Consider the following 21,558-nt stretch of genomic DNA (forward strand, 5'->3'; position numbering starts at 1 on the left):
TTTAAACCATATATAAATTAAACATGTCGGGAAACTTGATTGAATTCTAGGTTTATCAATTCAGCAAATACTAATTGGTACCTATTTTCTGTTTGGCCTCAAATAAGGATTCACAAAAGATACATAGAATTACTTACCAGAGATTTTACCCTCAAGGAACTTTGTAGAATTCAAAGTATGAAATAATAATGCAAAAGAGCTCTTAGAGAGTTTTAAAGGAAAATTATAATTTTTTAAGTTGGATCTAGACTGATTATAACTAGTAGTTTTCAGATTAGATTAAATGGAAAATATTTTTGATAACTTATATTTTCATGTCTTATAATTTACATTATTAAATTGTATTTATCTTGGGAAGAGAAATTGACTAGTAGAGATGGCATACAAGTTTTGAAGAGGCTTTTTATGTTCCTTTCTGAGCCTAAAATTCTTCAAAATAACTTGGAAATATAATATAAATGCAAACGTTTCTCCTTAAATATTGTATATGCAATATTTGTATGTGTATACACACATGCATACATATGTGTGTATATAATGAGGTGTATTTGCCAAGGTGCCTTAAATTTCAAGCTAGCATTTCTCTGTGCGATGTGATTCAGTATTAAGCTTGGCAACACTAGCTGGTGATGAGCCTACCACTGTGAAAGGTGTCTGTGCAGAAAGGAGTTTCAAAGGCCAGAAATGTGTTTTGGTGTTGAATTTTGTTTTCACCATATCATTGCATGAATATCCAGGGTAAGAATGTGATTGTTAACCATTATATTCTTTAACACTGGATCCTTTAACATTATATTCTTTAGCATTGTTGAACAAACCTACACTCCAGCTGAATGTGTAAGCCAGGCCATAGACATCAATGAGCCAATAGGCAATTTAAAGAAACTACTAGAACCAAGACTGCAGTGTTCTTTGGATGCTCATGAAATTTGCCTGCAAGATATCCAGGTATTATCTTTTTCTTTTCTGAAATTTGTATTTCAGCATTTATGTCTGCGTTAGAAATGTTTTGTTGTTGTTGGCCTTTTCTCTCTAGCTGTAGCCTTTTTCTCCGTTTGACCTATATTATTATAAAATGTAAGCATTTAGAAGTAAAAAGAATTCTTTCAGAAAAATTTCCTCCACTTAAAATTATTTTTAAAAGACTGAGTAATAAATCATTCTTTTTTTACTTTGACAAATATAAAGTGAGAAGTTTAAATACATTTTAATCAGAGCTTAAAACATAGAGTAGTGGGAAACACATTGACCTTGGAAGCTGAAGAAGTGTGTCCTCACACCCTGTTTCTAACTAACTTTTAACTTCTTTGTGCATCAGTTTCCTCATCTTTTAGAGATAATTTGACCAAATGATTTTACATTCCCTTCCATCTTTATTTGCTCCAGCAGTAAATTTTGGATAAGGATTTAAATAGCAATATATATGTATATTTCTTGGAAATTACTGCAATAGGATTTTACCTGTGGTAGTATTATAATAACACATTGTGTTTGCAACATATTTATAGTCATGTTTTATGGTATTCTTTCAAGAAAAGGAGTATTTTCACAATACGTATCACAGGTAGTTGCCTAGATAGGATTGCTCAAATAGTTTCTGCAGAGCTTCCTTGAACATATGAATAAGTACTAGAGATTTATTCTGTTTTTTAAGACTATTTTATACTAATGTATATTATGTCATCTTTTGGATTGTTTGGTTTGTTTTCTTCTTTACTCCTCCCCCTCCCTGCCTTATAATATAGCTATTCCATATATTATAGAACTTTTGCCTTAGATTTTTAAAAATTCAAATCATCATATGTCTATTTTTAGATCAGATTTTGATGTAGAATAAGTTGAAATTTTAATGAAATTTGTAAATTTTAGTTGCCCTTTTAACCATACTTTTTTTTTCAGCAAGTCTAATAAATGTTGGGGCAGGAGGGAAGTTGTTCTTCTAAAGAGAATATAGGTGGCTCTAATATTATTATAATTTTAGGATTTAAGGTTTCACTTCTTTCAACAGTGAGAGGGTAAATGAACATAATCTTTTTGGAAGTTAACTTGGCATTTAGTGTCTGTTAATGTTGAATGTGAAATATCTAGCAGTTTCTCCTCAAGGAATTGTTCTTAAAGAAATGCTCACCTCGGTGAGCAAAGGTGTATATTGCATGGTTGGGCAGAAACTGAAAATATCTCAAATGATCCAAAAATAGGGAATTAGATAAATTCTATAGATTGGAATTCAAGGCAGCCATTAAAAAATGGTGAACTAGAGCTATATGGGCAGTTTAGATTGAATGAAAAAATATTTGCAAAACATTTCTAAGTTATCTCATTTATTCTTCACATCATTGTTTGAAGTCAGGATATTCTTAATCATATTCTGCAGATGTAGCAACTGAGATTTAAAGAAAGTAAATAATTTGCCCAATGCGTAGCTACAAAGGGATGCATTGGAATGTGAACCCAAGCCTGGGTGACTCTAAAACTCTTCACTTGTTTGAGGCTGATTTTTTAATAAAGTTTTTATTGAATAATTCATTGTCACTGGACTTGACCTGTTTTTTTCTCATATGTAAAATTAAGGGGAATCTGGACTCAATCTCTTACTTGTTTTTTAGCTCTGATATATGTTGCTGCTCTTATAATACCTGACCTAACCAAAACGAAAGTAACACCTGCAAAGTACCCAACCTATCATAGAATCTCAATATATATTGGTAGAATAAATGGAAATATGCATAATTTATAGTATTATAGAATTCAGAGCTGGCCTCGCGTCTAGGACATTTTGCATTTCTTCCTGTCCCCCTCCCCCTTCTCCTCCTCAAAAAGGATCTGAGGATAGTAACTTCTGTTCTCCATGTCAATTAATGCAAATATACAGTTGGAGTCAGAATGCTTGCTGCTTTGGTAATGCTTTTGTATTTTCAGATGAGTGCTGACTTCAGAGCTGATGAACAACAGTTGAGTTGCACTTCTCTAAGGAATATGACCTGAGATCAAATATCATGCTTGAGTTTTGACCTTGTGCCAGCTCTTAACTGAACTAGCTAGAGTGTCCAGTACCTGAGAGCCCTCTTCAGAGTTACACAGGCTTTAGCTTCTAGTAGATAATACCAGTGTCTACTGGAGAGGGGAGAAATCTTGCTATGTGGAGAATTTTTAACAAAATGTCAGGCAGAGACTATTGTATTAAGGAGTGAAGCTGCCACGTTTGACCTGTCCGAATGTAGGGTTACAAAGTTTGTCTTGTCTGTGTTTAAGTTAGATGCATAGTCACTTAAGATTTTAGGCTTTATGTGTATGATGTTTTTAATATTAGATAATATGTTTGTACCATGACTACAGTATTGGCCGAATTCTTGGGAATGAGAGTGGGAGGAGCTTTGTACCTCCAGCTGTATGATATGCAGACACACAGAGATACACATTATTCAAAATAATTACAACAGAAGCCTGTTTTTAAATGGGTGACAAAATGTCTAGAAGTCAGAATTACTTTTTGCCATTTGTGTGAAATGTATTCAAAAGCACTGATACTGAAAGATAATGAAAGGATACAGAATTATGATTAAAGATATTCATAGCTAGGTCAAGTAGTAAGGTTATAAGTCCTTTAACTTCATTAACTTTATGATCAGAAATTTAGAGTTAACCCTGATCTTAAATGTGTATCATTGGTTACAAGGGAGATGTGGCAAGAATTACGTAAATAAATTTATATAAATTGTCCCCACTGATAAAACACCCTTGCTTATTCATGGCAGATAAATAGCATTATCTTCTACTTTAAATACTTTTACAGAAAAAATAGTTGCCTTTTGGCATTATTTAAAATTCTAAACTAGACTCCAGAGCTAGAGAAAACCACCACTTACAATAAATCCTGTCGTTTGTGTTGTCCTTAATTGCTACCACAGTGGTTAAGTTATTTTCAGTTTTGGCAAATAATTAAATGATAGGACAACTTGAATAATTAAACGTGTTCTTATAACTTAATTAGTATGCCTCAGTAATTAAGTCCTGTTTGGCACATTCATTTATATTAAACAAGATGACTGAGCTACAGTAATCTTAATCATTTTATCCATGTTTAGCTGGATCCAGAACGAAGTTTATTTGACCAAGGAGTAAAGACAGATGGAACTGTACAGCTTAGTGTACAGGTAATTTCTTACCAAGGTAAGTTACTTTTAATGTTGTTATTTAAAGGTTTAGCTCATGTTTTTCTAATATGGGAACTCAATTTTATAAGTTTTAGATGGTTGTCTAAATTAGTTAATGTGATGTTTTAGCCAAATATTCATGCTTTTGATTTAATTGTTTTATCTGTCAGGGTGAAGCAGATAGTATAACACATTCTACCTACTTTAATCAGGAAAGGGTATATTACAAGGTAGTAAATAACAGGATCACAGAGAGGGCTGAAAGAACAGGTTCTCGTTGACTTTCTAAGAACGCCTCAGCCACGCTGTAGAACTGGACTGCCAAGGAAGCTGCTGCTCTGCCGGGATCTGGAAAATGCCAAATCTGAAAGCCACAACTATAGCTGTCGACTTGGAACCATGCTGCCTTTTCAGAGATTCACATTAGCCAAAAAATGGATGCCGTGTGCTTGCTTGTCCCCTCTTAACTCATCTCCATATAGAACGCTCATGGCAGTGATTCTAGAACCTAAATCACATCTACAACCCTAGCTGCAAGGACATGTATAGTCTCTACAGTTAAGCACAGAGAGAGGAATTTGCAAAGGATGTGATGTGACCCAGTCAGCCATATCCATCACAGTATTTTACTAATCTGTGTAAATATACAAGTTAGAAAATTAGGAAACCATTTTTGGTGGGTTGAATTTTAGTTTTTTTAAATGTGGCTTTTTGGGATTTCTAACCAGAGTTTTAGACTAATTTTCATCTCTGAACATATTGTATTGCTTACAATTATGTTTCACAAACCAAAGTTTTCTTCACATTATGAAAATGGTAATTACTACTTACCATCCTTAATTTCCCCAGGATTTACTATTGTTGGGAATAGGAAAGAAAATCAATCTTTGTTTTTTATCTTTAAAAGTTTAGTGACCTCTCAGTACAGGTGTGTTTAAGAAGAGTTGACTTGATGCAATTTGAATGGAGGATTAGGGGATAATTTTTAGGAAAAATCTTCTTCAAAAATTATAATTTTTTTCCTCATGTATATTTGAAAGAAATGACTTCTATTTACACCACCTGATGAGTGATAGCTGTATATTTTCTTGTAATAATGATTTTCCTGATTGAACTTCAGAATATTGAAATTGAGTTTTGTTTTTTCTTTCAAATACACTTTGATTAAATTTTTGATATAGATTGTAACTGAATCAGTGAGCAAACAGTAGCTGTTAAGTAGTATGATAGTTTTTTAGAGCTGTTATTTTAACATTAATATCGGAGATTATTTCATAAAGAGCTAGTTTATTCTATTTTGAATATCTTAAGTATTTGGGTTTTTCTTCATTCAACTGAAAATGAAAATCAGAATTTAATGATGTGAATTTAATGTAACAAACTTAGTGTCTGTTCATTTTTAATACATGTATTTTGTCTTCTAAAAAGAAAAGGAGTCAGTAAATAATTTTAATTTTTTCAACTTCTGAGGATAAGTAGCTACTCATTTATACTCTCCATACTGTAGTTTTAATTTTCTATTCCATAGTGGTACTTTTTTTTCCTAATGTTTGTAGGTGGGGTGTGTGTGTTCTTGCGTGCATGCATGTGTGTATATATGCATGGTGGTGGTGGTATTCTTAAATTATTTTAGACTTACAGAAGAGTTGCAAGTGTAGTAGAAGAATTCGTGGATATCCTTCACCCAGATTCCCCAAATGTTAACTTTTATTATGTTTGCTTTATTCTCTCTCTCCCTCATCCCCACGTTATTTTTTTGACCTGGTTAAGAGTGAGATGTAGACATTATTCCTTTCTATCTCTAAATACGTTAGTGTGTTTTCTGAAAACAAGAAATTCTTTTGCATGACCACAGTTCAGTTATCAAAATGAGGAAATTAATATTGGTACAATACTGTTACCTAATCTATCAAAGTTCTGTTGAATTGTTGTTGTTTTTATCATTTAATAGAAATCTGTTTAAGTTCTCTAGACATAATGCTAAAAATATTTAACATGGAGCCTTGCTCTGCCATTTGAGAACATAAAAACTAAAGTAAATTTTAATTTGTTAGAGACTTTTGTGTTTTCACTTAGATGTACTTTCTTTTCAATCACTGGTAAGGAATTGAACCAAAGCTAAACATCCTGGAAATTGTTAAACCTGCGGAAACAGTTGAAGTAGTTATTGATCCAGATGCCCACCATGCCGAAGCAGAAGCACATCTTGTTGAGGAAGCTCAAGTGATAACTCTTGATGGCACAAAACATATTACAACCATTTCAGATGAAACCTCAGAACAAGTGACGAGATGGGCTGCTGCTCTGGAAGGTTATAGGAAAGAGCAAGAACGTCTTGGGATACCCTATGGTAATAAAATACGTAATAATTATGTTAGGTAGAATAATAAGAATTAAGCTTGACATGGAAGACATAATAATTATGTTAGGTAGAATAATAAGAATTAAGCTTGACATGCAAGACAGTAGGGTGAGTAAATTATCTATCTTAAATGTAGAATTTTTAGGAAATATATTGATTTTCTTTGTTTTTGGTTTTTTTGGACTGTAACATATGAGGGTGCTGGGAATACAAAGATACAAAGAAAAAAATCTGCCCTTAGGGCATTCACAGTGTAGTTGAAGAGAGAGAAGATAAATGAAAAAAGATAATTGCTATAAAGGTAACATGTTTTTAAGCTGTCAATAACTGGTATAAAGAAACACACTATTAGAATCTCAAAAGGATCATAGTGGTCTGGGGGAAAATTGGGAAAGAGTTTATTATAGACAAGGAAACTGCTAGACATTGCCGACAGCAAATGTTTGTGCAAACCTGAGAAGTGGGAGTATGTGTGAGTAGTGAGAAGATGCATTGGGTAAGGAGGTATTCTGTAGCATTGTAGAACTGTTTTTGATTGATGGAAGTGACAGTTGAAAATGAATGTGGCAGTGGTATATGGCATAAGTTGGAGCAGGTAGTTTGGGTGTGACTAGGTGATAATATTTAGGTTAGCCTAGACCAGGTGATTTCTGTGGGAGGAGAAAGGAGGAGATGAATCAAAAATAGTGATGGGACTGAGCAACTGATTGATGGATTGTGTGAGGGTAGAGAGGGGAGATTCAAGTATTGATCTAACTTCTCAAGCTTGGGTGACTAGACAATAATAATATAAGAATTGGTTACATCTTCATTACATATTTCCTGAGCCAGGCACCATGTTAAATTCTGGGCTTTCAGTAGTGCACAGGAAAGATAGTCCATGCCTTCTAAACCTTAGTGGGGAAGGTAGGAAAGTCTGGTATTGGAAAGATTTTTCAAGGGAAAGTGTTGATTGTACTTGATTTTCAAGTAATAGTACAAGTTCAACTGGAGGTCACCAGAAAGTAGTTTCAGGTGCACAAAATTTGGACTGGAGATAAAGATGTTATCTGGGACTCAGTCAAATTGAATTTGTGTTAAAGTCATACAAGTAGATGCAGTCTCTGACGGAGAGAGATACAATGGAAGAGAACATAATGCTGGACCTTGTCAACATTTAGGATTGAGGAACAGGAAGGCGGGGGAGACATGGAAAGCTTAACAAATAGAAGGAAAATAAGAACTGTATATAGTGCTGATGAAATTGGGAAAGAGTTTTAGATAGTCACAAGTCTCGACACTGCTGAGAAAGTCAAAGAATGCTGACTGAGTAATATCTATTACACTTGGTCATTAGAGGCTCATTGGCAGATTTAGATAAAAGCAGCTGCTGAGTTGGAGCGACAAAGCTGAATTATAAGAACTAAATAAACATTGTAGAAATGGAGAAAATTGAGTATTAATTGGGGGGGCAGGTGGGAAGAATTCTGGGGGAATAAATAAATAATACTGAAGGTTCAAGAGTTGGTGGTGACCTGAGTGTATTTGTAGATAAATGGTGTGGAACTAGTGGGAGAAGGAAAGATTAAAGAACCAAGGATAGGAGTTATTCACTGGAGCATAACAAGATAAAAGAGTCCAGTTTGAAGGATGAGACCTAAGCCATTCCTCAAAGAATAAGAAAGCTGTTAAGACCAAGTCTCGTGGCAGTGTGGATCTTTTCATTTGCTGTCAATTTCGGGTTTTTTGTGTAGCATCTCAGTCTGGCCCTGTGCTGCCCAGTGCCATAGTCACCAGTCCCATGTGAGCAGTTGAAATATGCCTGGTCTGAATTGAGATATGCTGTAAGAGTAAAACACCCAGTACAAAAGGAAAAGAATGTAAAATCTTATAAATTTTTTACCTAGATTACATGTTGAAATGAAAACATTTGGATGTATTAAGTAAAATTATTATCAAAACGAATTTCATCTGTTTCTTTACCTTTTTAATGTAGCCATTAGAAAATTTTAAAGTTACATAGTGGCCTGAATTATGTTGGACAGTGCTGATCTAGACAATTTCAGCCTTCAGTACTGGGGAGTTTTCCTTCATTATTATTTTGATAATAACCTTCTGTGTTTCTCTGTTCTTTTTCTAGAACTCCTATCGAATCTCCTGGGTTGATCCTCACATCTTTTTTCTTCCTTATTTTTCATCTTCATATCTATTTGTACTACTTTCTGCCAAATTTTCTTGTCTTTCTTTTTTTTTAAATTATATATTATTTGTTTATTTATGGCTGCGTTGGGTCTTCGTTGCTGAGCGCGGGCTTTTCTCTAGTTGCGGCGAGTGGGGGCCACTCTTTGTTGCGGTGCGCAGGCTTCTCATTGCAGTGGCTTCTCTTGTTGGCGGAGCACAGGCTCTAGGCGCTTGGGCTTCAATTAGTTGTGGCTCGCGGGCTCAGTAATTGTGGCGCACGGGCTTAGTTGCTCTGCGGCATGTGGGATCTTCCCGGACCAGGGCTCGAACCCGTGTCCCCTGCATTGGCAGGAGGATTCTTAACCAACTGTGCCACCAAGGAAGTCCCTTTCTTGTCTTTATATTGCAACCTGATTTTTATTTTCAATTTACAAGGGCTATTTATTTTGGTTGTTCCTTTCCATAGCATTCTGATCTTATATTACAGATATCATGTTTTCTCTCCTCTCTATGTTGATTACAGTGAAGTGGGGGTTTATTATTATTTTTTGTTTGTTTGCAGTTTGTTATTGCATTATTTCTACTTCTTCTGGGTTCTGTTTTTCTGTTTATTTTTGGTCGTCTAGTGGTTTCCTTTTAGTCTCTCAAATATCTGATTATTTTTGACCATCTGTTCATGATTAAGAGTGAATAACTTTAAAGCTAATTAGTTTGAAGTCTGGAAGGGGTTTGTTGACTATGCTGGTAAAATGGGGTGTTGGTCATTTTATTAAAAGATTTTCAAGTGTCAGCATGTATAGATCTTTTTTCTGGGTCTCCCAAATTCTCTGGAAAATTGGCCAAACACCTGTCAGGAGTAGAAGGTTGGGGTGAGGATTTAGGGTTGATGTGTGTGTGTGAATGCTGCGTTCTGGAAGTGGAAACGGAAGTGGAGTGGGTGGAGACGGTCTCACCCTTCGGTTTGTAGACTGGTCTAAAGTGTTCCTGGTGCCTATGTGGTGGGGAGATGCTTCCATTTCTGTCATTTCCCACTCATGTTCCTGTGAGTTTACATCTTTCAGAAGTTTCTTTTTTTTTTTTTTTTTTTTTTTTGCGAACCCGGTTCCCCTGCATCGGCAGGCGGACGCGCAACCACTGCGCCACCAGGGAAGCCCCAAAAGTTTCTTTACTGTCATTTTACTAAGGACTTAGAGAAAAGAAGCAGGGAGAACATGCATGGCAATTAGTTATGTTAAACAAGAAGACCTGATATTATTTAAGAAAACAAGGTGGACTAACTGTTTTCCCCTAACTTTTTGATCTTGATACTTTTTGGTTCATGTTTACATAAAATGTGCTTACTTGAACTTTGAAGTGTGTTTCAGGATAGCTTTTCTAACTTCCCAGAACTCCTTCTGTTTGTTATTTTTGAGTAGTATTAAAAAATAGAGCCTCTTGCTTTCTCAGTTCCTGTCTGTTCCTTGACTTCACTTTTATCTGGACCTCCTCTTTCCCTTTCCCTTTCCCTTTCCCTCGTGTTTCGATACTACTCAATTTCAGTTCCACTCCCACCAGTTTCTCCTTATTGTGGTCTTCTCTTCTGGAAGTGATCCTTGGCCTAGTTTGAAAATTTCACAGGTGCTTCACTGCTCTATCCCCTTTAAAGCTGACCATGGACCTTTGTATTCCTCTGCTATTGGGTTGGGCAAAACTGTGCTTTCAAAGAATACTTCCTGGCTGTGTTCAGTTTTTCTCATGCTCAAGATGGAGAGTGAGATGTTCCTTTGCTTCCCTCTGCTTTCTTCTGCACAAATGCTGATACCATACAGGTCTTGTGACTGTTACTGCTTTGTCTTCACCTGCATGTATTTTGGGTTCCATGGGGATATCCTGTCACCTGGTTTAATTGTAAATGTCCATGGATTTTTGGTTTTGCTCTCTAGTTGCTTTTAGTGGTGGGTTTTGTTTTGTTTTATGTGTGCATTCAGAGAAATTTTTAAACTTTGCTGCCATCTTAGAATCTTCCTTCCTTAACTTCTTTGTGAAAAAAATCAAATAAAAAATCAATTCTGTGGCTTTCAATCCTGTATTATGTTTGATTCATTTTTACTATAAATTGGCTCTTGATAAGTACCTAAGTGTTATTTTTCCTCACTTATTTTCTTATTGAATAGCATGCATCTTGGGGGCATATAATCTATACCATTTGGATAGATTACCTTCTCCGTGCAGAAATACCTATACCAAAATTAATTCAGCTAGGATTTATTAAAATTCTGTGAGTAGAAATTCTGTTACGTGCCAGGGATACAATCATGAACTGTTTACACATGTTGGCCGTCTTTTTTATTTGTGAATTCATTCAGTAGTAAAAAATGATGAAGAAAATGAAACTATTTGGATTCACCTTTTATAGATTTAACAAATGTACGCACAAAGCGCTGTGGTAAGCTCTGAAGATTCAGTGGTTTACAAGACACAGTCCTTATATTTAAGACCTCAAGGTTTTATGGGGGAGACAGCTGAGTAGACATGCAATTAGAGTGTTGTATTGTAAGTGCCACCATAAGGGTAAGTGCAGGAACAACTAGCTTTTTACAAGAAATAAAAGTTGGGAAAGATTATGTTCATATTTTGGAGAATACGTCTCCCCAGAAACCCCTTAAAGTTTTATTTTTTCAGTGCATCAAATCATACACTACTACAAAATAATTTTTAAAAACTTGTTTAATTTACTCCATTTCCTACAAGGTAATCATGTATTTTATTCTTCCATTTGGCCCACTGGAGAGCAGTTTTGCATTTGGTTTTTCTTGGTAAAATTCCAGACTAACTGTTGTAGAAATAAATGAATCCATCAAAAATTTAGATTAAGAAATTGAAAAGGAGCTGAGGAGAAAATAGAGCATAAGAATCTTTTTTATTTCATATAATGAGTTTATTTACTTCACTTACTTGTAAAAAAAAAGAAACCTTTCTGGACTTTATCTGTGTGTTTGTGTGTGTGTGTGTGTTGACAAGTTAACTGTTAATTTATATAATATCTAAGATGCAACTAGGCCAATGGTAATATTTTTCTCTTTAGATCCCATACAGTGGTCCACAGACCAAGTCCTGCATTGGGTGGTTTGGGTAATGAAGGAATTCAGCATGACCGATATAGACCTCACTACGCTGAATATTTCCGGAAGAGAACTCTGTAGTCTCAACCAAGAAGATTTTTTTCAGCGGGTTCCTCGGGGAGAAATTCTCTGGAGTCATCTGGAACTTCTTCGAAAATGTATAAAATTGAAATTATTGTCTATTTGCATTGTAGCTTAAGTTTAGTTTTATTTCTTTATAACTTTGTTTTCATCTAAATTGTTCATTGATAATAGTAATAATGATTAACATTTATTAATTGTGTAAGGCTGTGCTGAGAGCTTTATGTGTATTATCTCATTTGATCTCGTACTAATGCCACAGATCATTACTTTCCTTATCTCTTCAGATACGAATCTGAGGCTTAGAGAGCCCCTACAAGGTTATAGAGCCTAGGGTGAGGCAGAGCCAGGATCCAAACCCAGGCAGACTAACCCTAGAATCCAAGTTCTGAAGTAAGATTGTATGCCCTGCATTAAGCTCTGTTCATATATTCTAGTTGTTGACTTCTGTTTCATCAGTCAGTTCTGTCCTTTATGCTCATCTTCTAGAAATTTAAGATTATTTGTTCACAGATGGCTTCCCTCTCATTCTCTTCATTATTGGGATTAAATCTTTTAAAATGTCTTTTAATTGAATGGGCTCTTAAGGGAGAAAGGGGAAGTGTAAGTATGCAACCCACCATCTTGAATTGGAAGCCACTGGTTATAGTGTTACCGTGTTGCTTGACATTATTATTATGATTATGGCTGTCCAACAAAAAGAGCTCAAATAGATGTAAATTGTTTTGCTTGAATTTTAATCCATCTTATATTTCAGTGACTGTTAAAATATCTTAGCAGTAACCCATTCCCTGACACTGTTAAATAAATCAGGAATGCTAGCGAAACCCATATAGTTTTCAGAATGTGTGAATAGGACACTCTGACTTTGTTTTATAATGGTTATGGATGAAAATGTAACTGGTAGCATTTCATCCTACTGTGTACCCAGTATGGGACAGATCTGGTAGAGGGATTTTTCACAGTCATTTAATGTTTAGGGTTTTCATCTGCTGTTGAATAAGAAATGAGCTTTGTAGAGAAGCTTTCCTTCATTGTTTTTATTGGTAGTATCTCTCTTGTGTTGGTTCTCTTAACTATCAGGAGGAAAAAAATATTTAAAAGACTTAATACATTCATTATATTTACAGGGTTTATTTCCAGTTTAAGTTCCTATTAGATAAATAAGTTGAATGTTCTGGTTGAAAGTTTATCCTTGGCTTCACAGGTTTTCTTCTCTGCAGAGCTTTTCAGCTGAGTAAGGTAAATTCTGAATTGTTTCAGGTTTTTAACATGTAAGTTATGTTTACAGAAACATTTTCTTGTAGGGACTCGAGAATAGAACAAGGACAGTGTTTAGACTACAGTTTAGTTTTTCTCAGATTCATGGTTTTCACTCTGTCTCCCGGGTCAGCACTTTTTGGCTGTTTCTCTCTGGTTCTCCCAGTGCTTCTCAAATGTTAAAGCTCATTCGGAGACTCTTCCTAGTACAGGGGGCAGAGAAATCTTGTGCATCTTTCCATCTCCTTGCAGTCAGTAGTAGAATGGGTCTTCTTCAGAAGAGCTCTGCTCTCGAATTGTTTTGTTTTCAAAAGTAACAAAGCCCCAGAGCCTAGATGAGTATCTTAGGGAATTCCTTGCTTATCTGGCCGTGGTTCTTTGCCTGGTGAGGAAATCCCATCTGGTTTGGGACTCTAATTCTCAGAATCTGGGAGTGGATAGGGTGATGTGTAAGGCTATTTCTGGCAGACTTTCCGTAATTCACAAGCCTTACCTCTCAGAACAGGCTCCTTTGGGCACAGTCTAGTTCTCTGGCCCCTCCTGTAGAGTGAAGTCTACAGCATATTTCTGAAAGGCATTTATTAACCCAGCATTTATTATCTTCTCCTCAGTGATCTATCAAGGAGACACAGTACTGAACAGATAGAGCTCCATCTTTACATATTTGTGTTAGTTATCCCGCCCGAGCCACGAGCTTCCTGCAGCTTCCCTTCTGGTGAAACTTCATCTCGAAGTCCTGCAATACATGGGGAAGATAATTAGGAAATGTTCCAGTAGTACCAGCTCTATGATGTCCTTCTTCGTGTGAATATGTCTTCTGTCACCAAAGGCACAAAGCTCTCAGTTTGCTGAGGGTCTTATTTAGAAAAAAGAATTGCCTTATACCTTTAGTGTCCAAAGTTTCTTCATAAAATGGCTCCATATGCTCAGAGCTTTGCCCCTTAGGGCTCTTCTTCCTTTAGGTGTGACCAGGATTTGAGGGCTATAGAGGAATATGATAATTAGAGTGCCTGTATGGTCTTGGACCAGCCTTTCCAAAGCCCCTCTCTTTCTGTGTTCTGCCTTGTTATCTTGAGAGTTCCCCAGGAAACAAATCAAACTCCACTCTGAAAATCAGGGCTGAGAAGTTGATCTTACAGGTCAGTAATGCCTGTGCTGTGTGGTGGTGACTCCCTTTTGCCTCTTTTTCGTCTAGGGCACTGTGTTCATTTACAGTCATGAATGGAACAATTTCATTCCAATAGCACTTTGCCTTTTCAAGTTACTTTTATAAAATTTGAGGGAAAATATACCACAAATATAAAGCATGCATTTTTCTTCAAGAGGGACAGTGGTTCTTGGGGAGAATGCTCAGAACTAGGAATGTGGGTAAAAGAATAGTGTCTTCAGTTTACTGAAAAGTTAACTATGTTTCAGGCATTGTGCTCCATAAAAATATTTTCCTTTAATCCTTAAAACCACCTCATAAAGTGGTAGGTGGGGGTATCTCATTTCAATATGAAGAAATCAGTGGTGAAGTTGGTTGAATAATTTACCATAATCACACAACCAGTAAGTGAGTGCTAAGATCAGAACCCAGATCTGAGGCTAGTTCCATGTAATTGTTTAAACTCCCAAACTCAGGACCCCCAAAGAAAGCTTCCATCTGACAAGTAGGATTCAGATCTCTTTTTAGTTTCCCAGTCCTCTCCAGCTCTGTGTCTTTAGTTGGATCCTGGCATGGCATCCTAAGTAGAACTGCGTTGGGAGCCCAGGCCCCAGGACTCACTCAGTACACAGACGACTGCTGGTAGGTGCAATTTCAGTTCAAGAGAGAAGCATCCAGTCTATGATGGGCACTAAATAAGCTTAAGGAATATAGACTGGGAAGTGTAACTCTTGTCTGAGAGGTAAAGAATAGCATTTAAGTAGGGAATAGCAACAGATGAGTAATGAATGGTTCTCCAAAGGGTTACTAGGACCTTTTACACTGTAACTCATGTCGAGAGCTGTATTTGTAGATATGTTAAATTATTTAGTTCAGTTGTGACACTGAGGACAGCTACAGTTCCACTGAAAATTTGGCTGTCTTTAAGAAGAAGCATTCTAAAGTTAAAGCCGTTTTATTAAAAAATGGATGTTAGATAAGTAAATTATGACACTCTCTCAGATCATCTTGAAGAGAAAGAGCCTCTTTGATGAAGAAAGTGTATCTAAATAATTTCATTGTGATGTGTATTCTCATCTTTGGTCTGATCTTGAAGATTTCCTATTTTACATAAAACATAGATAAATAGATTTAGAATAGGTATTTACATTTAGAAAACCCTGGTTCTCTGAATTACTTTTCTGAACATGAAAAGAATTTGGAACTTTCCTTCTGCTACTTCTCTTAAAAATATCTTTTCCCTGTAAAATGACTATCAAGGATCTTTTTAGGTTATTATGCCAATAAGTTTCAGTTGTTTGATGTTTTGCTTTTTTTGCTTGGTTTTTGTTTTAGTTGTGGAGTTTTGTTTTTTGGTTTTTTTTAAGTTGAATTTTACTGGATTGGAGTTTGCATTTCTGGTTTAAGTGAAAACAAAAAATTTTTATGTGTGTTCTTCAGATGTATTGGCAAGCCAAGAACAACAGATGAATGAGATAGTTACAATTGATCAACGTGAGTATTCATGTGCCCATAATATGTGGCCCATTTATCAATAAGAAATGTTTTGTTTATTTAGTACTGCAAGGTAGTAAAAAGAAAAACTAATTTTTAAATTTCGTATGAAGTATTTTATATATACAAAGAAATAATAAAGTATAACCAACATCTGCGTATACCATAAGAGATAAAACTTTATATATCAGGTTTACCTGTTGTAGATCCCATTTTAAATGACTATCCTGAACTTGATGTTTATTATTCAATGCATATCTTATCTTTTAACCACCTTACATAACCTTAAACACTTTAGGGCATTGTTGTAGACACGTCTAAACTTTTGGGGAAAAATGGTGATGTACTGTGCATATCCTTTTGTAACTTGCTTTTTTGTTTAACATTTATGAGACCCATGTTGATACATGTAGCTCAATTTTATTGTCACTGCTATATATTATTTTAAAAACTTTGTGAACATCATTGAATGAATATTGTAAGAATGCTTGTGAGATTCTCTGGTTGTAATATCATGGGGTTTCTACCCTTTCAACCTTACTAGGTAAGACCAAAGTTTTTCTCAAAGGGGCTATGTTTGTACTCTTATCAGCGGTGGAATGTGAATTCTCATTTGTCCACATTCTCCAAAATTTGATAAACCATTTTTTATGAACAAATATTTTAAAAAATAGATTTTTAAAATAATTTTATCACTAGATTTATCGCATCAATAAGTTTTTCCAAAATGAGACCAACTTTTATTCGCTATGTTAAGATTCGCAAACTGTAATACCGACATTATACCTTATCCTCTGAACTTGTGCTGAGGTAATTAGAGGGGCATTAGTTAAACTAATTGCGTTTTATTTCTTTCAGTAATTTTTTTCACTGTTTGTATTGGAAGGAGAAAAAATTTTTTTTTCCTTGTCTTGCTTTGCAGCTGTGCAAATTATTCCAGCGTCAGTGCAGTCTGCTACACCAACAGCCATTAAAGCTATAAATAGTAGTGCAAAGGCAGCTAAAGTACAAAGAGCTCCAAGGATTTCAGGAGAAGATAGAAGTTCACCTGGGAACAGAACAGGTATTTTTACATTATCATCTGGTATTTATAAAATTTATCGAATTATGTATATTTCGTTTTATTTCACAGTATAAAAATGTGAATATGGACTGTTTCTCTGGCGATACTTAGACAGCATTTGTAAAAAAAAAAATTGTGTTTTTAGTGTGGCTGAGGTATGCACCAGAAGACCTGTGTGTTGTCTTTTGCCCTCTGTTAATCCATAGCATTGTGGTCAATATTTGTCATTCTTGTCAATTTTTAGGAAACAATGGCCAAATCCAACTGTGGCAGTTTTTGCTAGAACTCCTTACTGACAAGGATGCTCGAGACTGCATTTCTTGGGTTGGAGATGAAGGAGAATTTAAGCTAAATCAGCCTGAACTGGTTGCACAAAAATGGGGACAACGTAAAAATAAACCTACAATGAACTATGAGAAACTTAGTCGTGCATTAAGGTAAGAATTTAATACTTTTCTTTAAGTATCAAACCTTTCTAAAAAATACCTTCTTATTCTAGTGTAAACACTGTATGTAATGATGTTAAAATACTTGTTTATAAAATGTTTTCTTTATATAAATTAAGAAACTAAAGTTTTTTACATTTATGTTAAAAATTGCTTCTTAAAAAGATTTTTAGTAATAATTTGAGGTACATAGAGTTTTTTAAAAGATGATTCTAAGATTATTCGTTTTTATCTGATTTAAAAGCATGTACTGTGTTTAAAACCAACATATCTAATCTTAGAGGTTTCTGTTATTTACATAACAGAGATGCTATCATTTGGTATAGGTGAACTGAATGAGTGTAAATTCTAGCAAATACTTAGATATTGTCAGTTTTTATAATTAGATGCAAAATGTCAACCCATTTCCCTGTTTTTCTTTCCCCCACAATATGCCTAAATCTGAATGTCCAAACTTTACATCAGTTGAGTTGGAATAGAATAATTATTTATAATTTCTCATAAGTGGTATGAAAGTTTTTGACATAATTACTGTTATAAATTATGCTTACTACAGTGATAGAAATTCAGTATGTGCACGTAAGTATCTGAGAAGTAGGATATATAGGAATTATGTCTATATTTTTGGAAGAGTGAATTTGGTAAAGCAGTTCTTCAGTTTACCTCTGTATTCCTAAATAACATGCTTTTACTGCTACTTCATGTTTCACTAGAGCATTGTTTGTGAATTTCACACAGAGATTACAATTTACCTCTCATCATTAACACACACACCCTCCCCATCCCTTCATCCAAGTGTAATTATATAATTATGTGGAAGTGTTGGTTAGATCAGTATTCATTGTTACAGGATCATGGCATGTAAGTACTATTACGTAGTTTGTCATGATTATTTTTCTTTTCCAGAATGACCATTTGTTTTCCTTAGCATACATAAGTTACTACAGTGCTTTATTTTCAATGTACTTATCACTTATTCAGTCTCAAACACTTTGCCAACTATCTAAAGATCCTTTGTGTATGATCACTTTTGACAGTTGATGTGATTGTGATTGTGTACATACAAGTCCCCTCAAAACTACAGATGAATTATTAGAATTAATAATTAAGATGTCACTTCTCCCCAGATTGGTCTAACTTTCAATGCAGTAACCGCCTGAATAAATGTTTTCATAGAACTTGACAAGATAATTGTAAAATTTATATAGGAATATAAGGTATCACGATAACCAGGACACCTGAAGAAGATTAATTAAAGTGGGAAGACTTGCTCTACAGGATATTGAGACTCACTGTAAAGCTACAACAACAGTAAGACAGTGTGCTATTTGCTTAGGATAGACAAATAGACCAAGGATTAGAGTAGATAACCCGAATAGAACCAAGAATATAGGAACATTTGATTTAAAGATAGCAGTGGGGAAAAGACCTACTTTTCAGTCAGTAGTGCTGGGACAGTTGACTATCCATATTGACCCCTTCCTCATAGCATACTGAAAATCAATTCTATGTCGCTTGTAGCTCTAAATGTGAAAGTAAAATAGGGAGGCATCTAGAAATACCTACTTGACTTCAGTAGATGTGGAAAGACATTAACAGAGCCAAAAGCACTAACATAATGGAAAAGATCAATAAATTGGACTACATTTAAATTTAAAACTTCCGGTCATCAGAAACCATCATTAGGAGGGTGAAAGTCAAGCCACACATATCTGATGTAAGACTGTTACCTGGAATATCTAAAGAACTCTTACAAATCCATAGGAAAATTAGGAAAAATGGGCAAGAAACTTAAGCAGACACATTAGACTAGAGATTGTCCAAATAGCCAATGAACATATGCAGTGGTGCACAACCTCATTAGTAATCAATATTTTATTTATTTATTTATTTATATTTATTTATTTATTGGCTGTGTTGGGTCTTTGTTGCTGCGCGCGGGCTTTCTCTAGTTGTGGCTAGCAGGGGCCACTCTTCGTTGCGGTGCATGGGCTTCTCGTTGCGGTGGCTTCTCTTGTTGCGGAGCACGGGCTCTAGGCGTGTGGGCTTCAGTAAGTTGTGGCACGCGGGCTTAGTTGCTCCGTGGCATGTGGGATCTTCCCGGACCAGGGCTTAAACCCGTGTCCGCTGCATTGGCAGGCGGATTCTTAACCCCTGCGCCACCAGGGAAGCCCGGGGAAATGTAGTTTAAAACTACAATAAAATGGTACAGTGCACATCCCAGAGTGGCTAAAATTAAAATAATTGCTTGTACCAAGTGTTAGTGAGGATACGGAGCAGTGGGAATGCTTCTACACTTTTGGTAGGAATGTAAACTGTGACTGATAACCCAGCAGTTTGTCTTCTAAGGATGTACCAGACAAAAATGTGCATATATGTTCACATGCATGCTTATAGCAGCATTATTTATAACATCCCCAAACCAGAAACCACCCAAATATCTATCAACAGTAGAGTGAATAAATTAACTATAATATATAAGGGAATACTATGTATCCATTAAAAATGCACTGATATGGGTGAATGTCACAAACATAATGTTCAGTGAAAAAAATCCAGTCCCAAAAGAGTATATACTGGATTTATATAGTAAAGTTAAAAAAAAAACAGCAAAACTAAATTACAGCATTTATGGATGCATGTTTGGGTGATAAGACTATAAAAAGAAGCAGCGGAATTATTATCATGAAACAAAGATTGTGTAACCTTTTAGAGCAAGGGAGGGATGATGATGGGGAGGCGCCGCAGAGGAGCTCTAGGGTGCTGACAGTGTTCTGTGTCCTGACCTGAGTCATAGTTAACAGGTGACTGTTCACTTTGTAATAAATCACTGAGCTGTTCGCTTTTGTGTCCTTTCTGTTTGTGTAATATATTTCCCAATTTAAAAGGTTTTTAAAAATACAAGTTAAAAAAAAGGGGTGGGGAGAAAAGAAATTATATCCATGAAAATACAGGCATCGAGGCTTCCCTGGTGGCACAGTGGTTAAGAATCCGCCTGCCACTGCACGGGACACGGGTCCCTGGTCCGGGAAGATCCCACATGCCACGGAGCAGTTAAGTCTGTGTGCCACAACTACTGAGCCTGTGCTGTAGAGCCCGCGAGCCACAACTACTGAGCCCATGTGCCACAACTACTGAAGCCCACGCATGTAGACCCCGTGCTCCGCAACAAGGGAAGCCACCTTAATGAGAGGCCTGCGCACCGCAGTGAAGAGTAGCTCTGCTCGCTGCAACTAAAAAGAAAGCCTGTGCGCAGCAACAAAGACCCAATGCAGCAATGAATGAATGAATGAATGAATGAATGAATGAAAATACAGGCATTGTGTACCTTTCTACTTTCTTCATTTTAGGGAGGAAACAAATGCAGTGAGTGCTGTTATATGTGGTCGTATGACTCATCTACTAGATTGGAGGAAGTATTAAGTAAAATTAAGTGTTAATTTAAATGAGAACGTATGTGTATGACGTTTTATAACCTCTTACCAAGAAACATACGATTATACCAACTCCAGTTTTGTTTTAGAAATGTAAAACCACTTTCCCTCTTCATTTTCCTTTTTTCCCAAGTGTCTTATTTGTTATAGCCTTACATATTATGTAGAAATTTTCTTAAGGAATTGAAATGCCTACAGCATTTTAACTGGATGACAAGCATTGGTGGTTTGTGGGCTGAGATCTAAATTCTGTATTAATGTAATTGACAAAAAAGGAGACAGGAGACTATGCTCAGTGTGTTATATCTCTTACTGGGAAAGTGAACATAACCATTATACTTTAGCTGTTCTAGAATTAGGGAAAGATGACATAATTTCCTGCATGTAGTCTTTTCATTAATGGATTTTTGGTTAAACTGAGTGATTTTTATAATAAAATCCTGCTAAATGTGATCGTTTGTACCACTGGTACTTTTGCAAATAGTTGTTTGTTTTGTAACAGCTCTTTGTCAAATGGCACAAATGGGCAGTGCAGTTTTAAAATAAAGGCTCCAAAATCTGCCAGCCCAGAAAAGTTTCGACTTACGTTTTTTTCCTGTTATTGGAATTGGCAGTGCATAGGGGTATATAAAGTCTGTTTTCCAAAGAAAGTATAAATCCAACTCTTTTTTATATCCATAGAAAACAGCAGTAAACCAGACTTCTAGAGTGATTTCCCCAAATGTACCTGTGTAGGTTTAGAAACATTGTTTCTTTATGATGTCCTCTTTTATGTTTTTCTGTATCCTCTTCTTTTTTTTTTTTTTTTTTTTTTTTTTTTGCCGTACGCAGGCCTCTCACTGTTGTGGCCTCTCCC

The 21,558-nt window shown here is 35.6% G+C and overlaps 1 protein-coding gene across 4 annotated transcripts in view; it reads left to right on the forward strand.

Annotated features, from left to right (window-relative positions):
- Positions 1–21,558, forward strand: part of GABPA (GA binding protein transcription factor subunit alpha) — a 35,144-nt gene that overhangs the window by 10,924 nt on the left and 2,662 nt on the right. For all 4 annotated transcript variants that reach the window (XM_007117917.3, XM_007117916.4, XM_055086223.1 and 1 more), the window contains exons 3-9: positions 804–948; positions 4,086–4,170; positions 6,259–6,504; positions 11,741–11,935; positions 15,706–15,759; positions 16,682–16,822; positions 17,067–17,259. In XM_007117917.3, coding sequence (XP_007117979.1) covers positions 804–948; positions 4,086–4,170; positions 6,259–6,504; positions 11,741–11,935; positions 15,706–15,759; positions 16,682–16,822; positions 17,067–17,259 — 1,059 coding nt within the window. The remainder of the gene's footprint in view (positions 1–803; positions 949–4,085; positions 4,171–6,258; positions 6,505–11,740; positions 11,936–15,705; positions 15,760–16,681; positions 16,823–17,066; positions 17,260–21,558) is intronic.

Source organism: Physeter macrocephalus, chromosome 1, assembly GCF_002837175.3.
Source record: "Physeter macrocephalus isolate SW-GA chromosome 1, ASM283717v5, whole genome shotgun sequence".
In the NCBI taxonomy this organism is placed as follows: domain Eukaryota; kingdom Metazoa; phylum Chordata; class Mammalia; order Artiodactyla; family Physeteridae; genus Physeter; species Physeter macrocephalus.